The 10,990-nt window shown below is 29.3% G+C and overlaps 1 protein-coding gene across 4 annotated transcripts; it reads right to left on the minus strand.

The window, feature by feature from the left end:
* On the minus strand, positions 212–5,219 carry LOC109330245 (ATP-dependent Clp protease proteolytic subunit-related protein 3, chloroplastic). Of its 4 annotated transcripts, none has more exons than XR_002105647.1 (11): positions 4,884–5,183; positions 3,938–4,039; positions 3,634–3,756; positions 3,408–3,467; positions 3,131–3,227; positions 2,966–3,039; positions 2,256–2,309; positions 2,070–2,153; positions 1,844–1,970; positions 516–579; positions 212–319 (listed from the first exon to the last, which is right to left on the minus strand). XR_002105647.1 is itself a non-coding variant. In XM_019564356.1 (10 exons), the coding sequence occupies exons 1-9, from the start codon at positions 5,181–5,183 to the stop codon at positions 1,875–1,877; spliced, it is 990 nt and encodes a 329-aa protein (XP_019419901.1). In that variant the 5' UTR covers positions 5,184–5,219; the 3' UTR covers positions 212–315; positions 1,842–1,874. The 4 variants fall into 4 exon arrangements, 2 of the variants coding, with proteins under 2 accessions (XP_019419901.1, XP_019419900.1); XR_002105648.1 differs by having other exon boundaries at positions 516–582; XM_019564356.1 differs by lacking the exon at positions 516–579 and having other exon boundaries at positions 212–315; positions 1,842–1,970; positions 4,884–5,219.

Consider the following 10,990-nt stretch of genomic DNA (forward strand, 5'->3'; position numbering starts at 1 on the left):
AAAAAAGCTGAGTAGCCCATCATTTGCAAAGATAAACTTGTAGTTCATCTCTGAACAAATGATACAAAAGACAGAGATTGCAAAATTTGCATGTATTAGATTGTGTACTAGAAAACACCAATCCCTGTGTAAAGTGCAGGTTATTAATCAGTGACTATGACCACATAATGATCAATTACTCTGCTTCTTTTTCATTTTTTCTGGGGGGAGAGGGGTTATTCTAATAACTAGTACTTCAGTTTTCTATGAATATGTCTAACAAAATATGAAGAAAAAACCCTTCTCAAAGTAATACGGCCCAGAACATGTGGTGTGTGACCTGCAAGGCAGCATCATAAATTTCAGCATTCAAATAAAAAATGGCGAAAATGCATTTTATCCACTTGATGTTTGTGTCTTATGGATTGTACCAAATAATATTTGAAATGGTGTATTTCACCTCATCGTTGTTAAATTGTACAAATCATCCCTTATGTTAATCTTATCGTTAATATTAACGGAAATAGTCGACTTACTTTCTTCCAAAACCATCCCTCACCCCCTCTTTCACCCAAATCCCAAGCCCTAATCCTGGAAAACCTGCTGAAACATAATCCGGTCAAAGTATCTTTAGAAGACGCAATTCAAGCAAGAGATTGAAGGCATTTCAAACACTTTCTGGACATGAAGCAGTTGAAAATCACCAAATTCTCATACCCTAGCTAGCTCTCACTCACTCGAATATCCTTAGTTGCTCCCTCTTTTTATTCTGATCTCTCTGCTCTATTGATGGGTCCTGGTTATTACTTGTTAGGATCGATTTTACCCATTATTAAAGAATACATTCGCTAGCCAATAAAAACATCACTTTATAATTTTGATATTACATGTGTGATTATTTAAGTTAACATTTAGCAGTAAGATTAACAGAAGGGGCGATTCAACGTTAGGGTGAGAAATACACAATTTCAAACATTAGGGGTAAATTGCACTAGACCTAAACATCAATGGATTAAAATACATTTTTCCCAAAAAAAAATGAATTATCACTTGCTTATAACATTCTTAAAAATACTAATAAAATGCCACAGCAAAACAAAATTAGAGCGAAACATTTACCAAGTAAATAAAAGTACCAAGCTATGGCTTTGATTTAAATAAAAAGTTCAGATCATAAATACACAATTTCACATTACATCACAGCCGCATTGTGATCTTGAACTGGTCAAGCAACTTAAAACAGAAGGATTCAGAAGCAAGAGTAGGCTTTAAACTATATATTTCCTACTTATCAAAACTTGCCTAATGTTTCTCCCCCATCCCTTTATTTCACTTTCAACCCCAACATTCTTGCCATTTTATTACCTACGCTGTCATTTACACCTTATCTTTTCCATCTATTTCCTCTCACACAACATCACCAAACACTTCTCTCTTCCTATCTCTCTCCTCCCTACACCTCCTACACCCCAAAAGGAAGTTTTGGAGTATCATTTTTCTTTCACTTTATCTACTATTTAAGCTGAGATACACCAAGCAATATTTATTAAGCTACTCCAAACACAAAGTCACGACAAAATAAATATATTTTGAAACCATTTCAAATTTGTAAAGATTTACATTTTAGTTTCCATATCCCACCTTATATGATTCAATCTCCTATAGATTTGAATCCCAAAGGAGCTTAGAAGTTCTACTCGAGGGACACAACATCTAATTAGTACTTGCACTCCAATCTCATGCTGCAAAAGTCCCTTTGCTCCCCAAACCCCAAAACAGAAAGTCGGGATCAACGCAAATAAGCAAAAAAAGATCCCACGTTTTGCAACAATAAATTGAGAGAGGAAGATATGATTTCACTTACAGTGACAATATAAGTATCCACAAAAGAGGAACTAAAATCCATCTACAACTTTAATACCAGCACCCTTGTCCCACACATCTGGAGGGGCAACATCAGCCATAACCTTTTCCTGGCCACGCCAAAGAATCTAGGAACAGCATTGCAACATTGTTTTGGTCAGCAATGCATGTTTGAGATAATAGACTAAAGAAAACAGCCTACTGAGCCCATGTAAATAAGTGCTTACTTTGTCAATGACGCCAAATTCCTTGGCCGTTGTTGAATCCATATAAAATGGTCTCTTCATTACATTAGTGACAGTTTCCTCGGACTATAATTTAGAAAAGAAGCAATACAAGAATAGTTAGATTCTGCCTTGTCTTCCCTGTTAAAAATGATATTCAGTACCTATGCAAGTATGCATGATACTCACATTTCCTGTGTGTTTGGCCAATAATTTGATAAGTGTGTCCCTGTTTATTATCACCTGCGAAAAATGTAGCAGAAACAAAGGTTTCAAAGATTTAATTGACATGTTTAGGGTAAAATAGAAAAATATGAAGCGCAACAGGAAGGATAAAGGAAATGAAAAATGCTCAGAGTCACACTTAGCAGCCAATTATTCATCAAGGTATGCATTTAAAATATGAGAATGAAGATGAAGTATGGGATTTGTAAAGTGGAGAGACATTCAAATTCACATTTAACAACTAACTATGGAACTAGGTTTGGAAAGAGAGATGAAGTGAACGAAAATCTGCTCAATTGCGAAAAGAATATATAAAGCTTGGAGTGCACATGTCCAATTGCGAAAAGCCTTAGCCATTTTGAACAAGATTGCATGTCTCAAGCCCAATCCAACAAGATTGCAAGTCTCAAGCCCAATCCAACAGGCCCGTTCATAAATTTCAGTAAAATGTGAGTGAAATGAAATGAGACTCTTGAACTCTAATAAAATGACTATAAAGGATTTCAAATGAGATGAACAAAGTGTTCTCAGGAAACTCTAACTGGTAAGAAATTTTTATGTTCCTTTCCATTTCCTTACTGCGAAGAAAATTAATTCCAGCAAATAAAAAACACCACCAAAGTTTGTATTCCAAACTGTGGAAAAACGCTAGAGCAAAAACAAATTTGACAAACCTCCTTTGCACGAATAAGAACATCACTTGCAGGCATCAATCCAGATGATGGAACACGGGGCTGCTGAATCATGGCTGAAATAGTAATGAATATAGCAATATCAGATATGTGAAGACTTAAAGGACCAAAGCCACAAACTTGAAAACTAAAGGATCTGCACCATACCTTTGGCATGTGGCATCATAAAGCGTTTACCCGGAGTTCCTGCAGAAAGTAATAGACAGGCTTGACCTATAGCAGCTCCCACAGCCACTGTGTGTATCTGTTAAGGATACAAAAGCCAAATACAAGGGAAAGACATTAAAATGTTAGTGACAAATAATCAACTTATTTTCCATCAGAATTGTTTAAAAGTTAATACAAATTACCAAGTACTGTCATCAACAAGATGTACAAATAAATAATTGTATATGAAGTGTAGTATTAGTGAAAGGAAACAAACCTCATTTTTTAACTGCATCATTGCATCATAAATGGCAAAACCTTCTGTCTCCATCCCTACCTGAATGCAAGAAATCAAAATGCATTAGAAGGTAAGAGAGGTGAGAGGCAAACAGATAGCTCAATAGATTATATTGAAGTATGGATATCTAACCAACACAGAACATGTCTACAATGCATAAAATGTTTCATATAAACTGCAAACCGGAAGCGAATTCAGAGCATACCGTTTCACCATCATCCCGAGTAGTCCCAGTGGAATTTATGTAAATATATATTGGTTCTTTAGGATCCATCCATTGCAGGTACATCAACTCTGCAACAACAAGCTCTGTGACAGCTGGCACCAACTGAGAGGTAAAAAACATTCATAAGAGGCGGTACAAATTGTGATAGCAAAGAATTAATCGAGGGCATTGTTAGGAAGAAGCGAAGAGCTAACACTCAAGCACATCACAGCGTAACCCATTAAGTAATATATGTCATTCATAAACAGAAGAATTGGCATCAAATGCATAATTGAACACTTACAGGCATGCCAATGTAAATGATTCTACCATGGAGTAGCAACGAAGGCAGGTCAGGTGGTGGCCTTCTGGGACGGTGTTCGTTGTATGAAACAGACCTTTCCACCTAATTGAAGCATAAATTTACGTTACCGAAACAGTTAAGCACGACTAATAACAAAGCAAAAAAGATTAGCATCTAGCCAAAATAGAATTAAACATCAACCAACAAAATCTTCCAATCCCTTTCAGATTAAGGTACCATATGGTGCCTACCAAACAGAACAAAAAAGGATAATCTGTCATGTTCCCTTTGGTTCAACCAATTTTAGTGTAACCAAAATGTGTCTCGTTATGTTCTATTTATAAACAACCCGTCAATTGATTTTTCATCACCAGTTAAGTTCTTCAAAGATTTAAAACACCTTTCAATTGATTTTTCATCACCAATTAAAGACTAATACAGGGACATTTTAAATCTCCGAAGGACATAACTGACGACAGAACTTTCAAAGACCTATTTAACAACACCATAATCTTTCTATAACTGAATTGAAAGTCTATTCCACATACCAAACATACAATAGAACATGTAAAAGTAAGACACTGATATATCCTCGAAAACTTTAACACGGCAAGTTTATTCTAACATGTCTATCAAACGTATTTGGATAAATAAAATGGAAGGCTTCAAAGCCAGCTCACAAAATGTATTTCATGCCCCCGAAACCTTTCATTTCCGTTCCTTTCCCTTCAAAACACAACTCGCAAACCGACACTAATATTTGGAAATAATAAGTCCAATAGGACACTAACACACAGTGACAGTATTACTACAACTCTGCACTCATCAAAAAATAATTTCCTAATATTCAAATTCCAATATAAAGTACCATAAAAATAAAACCTAGTAAAAATCAAATAATCACCATAATATATATAAAAAAATAGAAAAAATAAATAAAAAATACTTGAGCAGGTGTAGCCATGAGTTTAGGAGAATCAAAGATATCCAAAAAAGGAGGTGAATCAGAGTGAATGGGACGATTAAGCAAAGTTTCAGGAGAAGTAGCAGCTACAGAAGCAAGCTTTGAAAGAAAAGGGTCATTAGGGTTTAGAATTGGGATTTTGGAATTGTTTGAGGCGTTAAATTTGATGGAACAAAACGGCGTCGTAAAGTTTCTTCTTCGAGTAGTAGTAGAATATGAAGAAGAAGAAGATGAAGAAGTTGGAATGGAAGTTAGCATAGGTAAACGCAAATAGGTAGCCATGTTTGTTTGAAGGAATGGATGAGGGAATGTGATTTGTGTAACTCTATCAAATGTGTGGGTGTGTGTTTTTTATACTTACAAAAAAAAAAAAAATAACTTGCAATAAGAAGTTTAGAGTAAAATATATATTGTCAGTATAAAATTTAACATTCATGGTAAATAGTTTATTATTTATTTATATTTTTTTTTGAAAAATTAATGATGATTAAATATAAATTATAACGATCCAGTAAGAATCTATAAATAAAATCATACACCGTTAATGATTAAGTTTTTTTTAAAAAAAATTAGTTTATTTATTGGAAAATAACTTAATTGCTTGTTACAAAAATGATATACCATTAAGGACGAGCAGGACCCAATCGTACCTATTGACTAATATAGATCAGGCCCAATTATTGGGTCTGAGTTCAGGTTTAAAAATTACATTTGATTAGTATTTAGGGTCAGGGATAAGCATGATCCGTCTCGTCTCATGGTCACTAACGCTACGAGTGAGCAAGACCTGGCCCGACCCGTGGACTCGTCTTAACCTAATAACTTAGGCACGGGTCTGACACGTCCAAATAAATAAACAAAGACAGACTCAGTTAAAAGGGGCAGACCAGTTGTCAAAAAGTGACGGGTTTGGGTATATGTCCGGGTGACCGGACTCGTCCCTTATAGTAATATACCAAGAATAGTTGAACATGTATCTATTAGTACCTATTATGTTTAGCCCACATAACTCAAATATCTATAAACACACAACATATCCACACCACTTATCATATGATCATTATTCCATAACATTTTTTCATTGTTTAATTCTCCTAGATAGTGAAGGACACTACGCGCTTAAGAGTTAGTTACAATTCACATGTTGTTGTCATTTCATTTGTTGTTGTGTTTTTATCATTTATAAGAACACTTCAACTTATGTTGACACTTGACAATTTAAATTGATCTGAAATTTTCAATGTCTTGTATAATTTTCAATCACGTGAGTGTGATAGTTTTTAGTTTGAATGATGCAATTCAGGTTTGTAATTTATATACTGATATATGTGGGATGCAGGTTTTAGTTGAATTTATATACAGATTGTGATAATTTTGGTTGTGCATGCTTAAAGATTTGAGAGAAAAATATACGTTTGTTATTTTGTTCCCTTACGGGTCTCATCCTTCAATATTTAGGGATGGATGAGAGACATGTTTAACTCATCTCACGTTCACCCCTAACTCATGCATCATGATTATGTGTCATTATTCAATTGTGTATAAAGTAATGACATTTTTTTTATTGAGAGTATCATTGACTCTCTAATTTTTTATATTTTATACATAATTAACAATATATATGCATATATTATTTCATATATCAAATTATATATTCATAACTATAAGTAATATTAAGAAGACTTTATATAAAATGAATATGCAATATATCTAATCGAGACTAAGGCCATGTTTGGTTTCAAATGCTGACCCGATCGACAATTAGGGTCGGATTAGCTCCGGTCTATGGTCAAGTTTGGCTTCAAATGTTGACCCAGTCAATAATTAGGGTAGAGATAACGTCGAGTCTAGGACTGAGTCCGAGTTCAAAAAAATGACATTACTAGCATTTAGTGTCGACTAAGAGACAAGTCTTACCTGGTTGATGCTCACCCCTATTATCATTCCCTCTCTTAACAATTTTTTTTATGGCAAGGAAGGTAAATGCAAAAAAAAGAAAAAGGAAGAAGATGTCATTCTTAAAATTGAATAGATGTATGATGTAATGATGAAATATTTTGTAGGAATATTGAGTGTAATTTTCTGTAAAATGTAATTTTATTATATAGTGAACCGAATGATGAGGCTGGTAAATTCTTATACCCAGTGTTTAATCCATTCATTAAAATTTGTTTTGCTTTCAAAGTAACAGTTGTAATGATGGGAAATGTATACATCTATTGTTTCACACTTTATGTCATTCTATGTTCCATAGATATATGATTGATTAGAAAAAATATATTTAAGTTAAAATTTAATTATAACCAATAATAAGTTCATAATATATGAAATAACACAAAGTATGGAATAATAGATGTGTCCCGATTATATTTGGAAAGTAGGTGGTGAGAGAGTATCATTATTCTTTTCTTTACATTCACTCTCACCACCATCTCTTTAATTTTAGTATGTGCTTTTATTCACGCAATTGTTTTTAAACTTTAATATATATTGTTTTTCTACTAATCCCATTTCATCATTTTGAAAAGCAAAATTTGTTTTTAGGTTTTATAAATAACTAATTCATTGTTCTCTCTAAATCAAGCACATATGAAAAGGGAGAAAAATAATGCACAAGAATAGCTTATCATCTCCATCGATAATTATAAATGGATAATGTTTTTTTTAAAAACTATATCCTTCACCCAAATAACTTGTAATGAAAGTTGACAACAATTATAGATAAATTTATCGAAAATATATTCTAAAACTACCATTTTAAAAGTGACTTTGTGTGATCAACCTAACTCCGAATAGTTATTTTTCTAAATTTGTTAAACTAAAAAATGTGTACATTATATGTAAAATACATTGTATACCAAAATCAGATTTCCAAAATGAATTTTAAAGGTAGTTTTACTTAATATCCTTAAACAATTTTTCCTTAGTATCAAGACAATAATCTACCAATTATACTTTTGTCTCCTAATCTAAGGCCAATATTTCATATTTCTATATGAATAAGGATTTCAAAAAAATTCAGATTTTTCGTTTAGTTGGAGAATAGATACTCAACAATGATTTAGGTATGAGGATAAAAGCCAAAAATAACAAAACATTCTAATAAACAAATTTCAATAACTTTTTAAATATTAGTTCTATAATAAACATTTTTTTAGATTTTAAGACCCAATGTTAACAACTTCACATTTTATATTATAATTACATTTTTTTTTCAAAGATTGTTGGAATAATGCATTACTCTATCACACCAATAGACCAAAATTCAAGGTATTTTTTTATGGGCTCAGTGAATTAAAGTCCAAAGTTATTGGACCATAAAATATGTGTCCAAATTTAAAAGCTGACCCACTATTAAATATAAATTGATGAGTTGATTGATCTATGAATCACCTAACCAAACCAAAAACATTAAATCAATACATTGGTCATCTACTGATGAAAGATCTCGTTAGATTTCTAAAATGCCCAAAAAGTTAAATGTTCATTTTCTATGAGTTACTATCTTCCTCTTTTTAATTAGTCATATAATGAGTTATGATATTATAATTAATAAGGAAATATGTTGATATTCTAACTCCTTTTTATTATGATAATTAATTAATTTGATTTATATGTTTATTAAATTATTTATGATTCACTAATTTTAAGCAATGCTCATTATGGATATAAATTTGCATAAATGTAAATAATAAATTTGCGAAAACATAATAATGAGGCTACAAATATATGGTCGAAACTGTCTTCCTCTTTTCAATTAGTCATATAATGAATTATGATATTATAATTAATAAGGAAATATGTTGATATTCTAACTCCCTTAAAAAATAACTGACAATGAATTTATTTCAAAATAATGATTTTAATACAAATTATTAAAAAAGATCTTAAAACGTTTGCAATTAATATTAACATATTCAATTTCATATTATGTATAATTGATTATGATAATTAATTGATTTGATTTATATTTTGATTAAATTATTTATGATTCGCTAATTTTAAACAATGCTCATTATAGATATAAATTTGCATAACTGTAAATAATAAATATGCGAAAACTTAATAATGAGGCTGCAAATGTATGATCGAAACTGTCTTCCGCTTTTCAATTAGTCATATAATGAGTTATGATATTACAATTAATAAGGAAATATGTTGATATTCTAACTCTCTTAAAAAATAACTGACAATGAATTTATTTCAAAATAATGATTTTAATACTAATTATTAAAAAGATCTTTTGCAATTAGTATTATTTAATTATTTTTAAAACTGAAATAGTAGTAATTCAATCTTACTAAAACATTCTCAACTACTATCATCTAATTATTTTTAAATTTTCAAACGTTAAATAGGATATATAGTAATTGCACATTTAAATAGTAAATCTTAAAACATTCTCAATTAATATTATTTAATCATTTTTTAATACTTAAATAAGATGAATCCATTGTTACTAATAATATAATGAGTTATGGTATTACAATTATTAATGAAAAATATATTGATATTCTACCTCGCTTAAAAAACAATAGACAATGAATTTAGTTCAAAATAATCATTTGTAATACTAATTATTTAAATAGATCTTAAAACGTTTTCAATTAATATTATTTAATTATTTTATTATTTTTAAAACTCGAATAGTATGAATTCAATCTTATTAAAACATTCTCAATTAATATCATCTATTCATTTTCTAATTTTAAAACGCTAAATATGTTATGTCGTAATTATACATTTAGATAGTAGATATTTAAATATTCTCAATTAATATCATTTAATCATTTTTTAAAACTTAAATCAGAGGAATTTATTGTTACTATTAATAGAATGAGTTATGATATTAATTTTAATAAGGAAATTTGTTTATAGAATAAATCTATTGTTACTATTAATAGAATAAGTTGTAATATTAAAATTAAATAATTAAATGATATTCTATTTCGCTTAAAAAATAGACAATGAATTTATTTCAAAATAATCATATTTAATACTAATTATTTAAAAAGATCTTAAAATATTTTCGATTAATACTATTTTATTATTTTTAAAACTGAAATAGTATGAATTCAATCTGATTAAAACATTATCAATTAATATCATCAAATCTTTTTTTAAATTTTAAAACGTTGAATGGGTTATGTCGTAATTGCACATTTAGATAGTAGATCTTAAAACATTCTCAATTAATATCCACATTTAGATAGTAGATCTTAAAACGTTCTCAATTAATATCATTTTTTAAAACATAAGTAGGAGAAATCTATTGTTACTATTAGTAGAATGAGTTATGATATTACAATTAATAAGTAAATTTGTGGATATTATTTCAAAAAGATCTTAAAATATTTTCAATTAATATTATTTAATTATTTTTAAAACTGAAATAGTAGGAATTCAATCTTATCAAAACATTCTCGATTAATATCATCTAATCATTTTTAAAATTTTAAAACACTAAATAAGATATGTAATAATTGCACATTTAAATAATAGACAATGAATTTATTTTAAAATAATCATTTTAATACTAATTATTGAAATATATTTTTAAACGTTCTCAAATAATATTTTCAATTATTTTTATAACTTAAATAGTAGGAATTCAATCTTATTAAAACATTTTCACTAAATATCATCTAATCATTTTTAAAATTTTAAAATGTTACATGGAATAGTAGGAATTACACGTTTAAATGGTAGATGTTAAAACTTTCTCAATTAATAGCATTTAATCATTTTTAAAACTTAAATAGTAGGAATCCATTATTATTATTAATAGAATGAGCTATGATATTACAATTAATAAAGAATATTTTGGTATTTTATTTCACTTAAAAAATAATAGTTTGATAATAATTATTTAAATAGATCAAGTTTTCTCAATTAATATTAATTAACTATTTTTAAAACTTAAATAGTAGGAATTCAATCTTATTAAAATATTCTCAATTAATAACATCTATCTTTTTTAAAATTTTAAAATGCTAAATATAACGCATTTAATTAGTTGATCTTAAAACATTCTCAAATAATATCATTTTTTAAAACTTAAGTAGTAGGAATTCCTTGTTATTATTAGT

The sequence above is a fragment of the Lupinus angustifolius genome, chromosome LG16 (assembly GCF_001865875.1).
Source record: "Lupinus angustifolius cultivar Tanjil chromosome LG16, LupAngTanjil_v1.0, whole genome shotgun sequence".
Taxonomy (NCBI): Eukaryota; Viridiplantae; Streptophyta; class Magnoliopsida; order Fabales; family Fabaceae; genus Lupinus; species Lupinus angustifolius.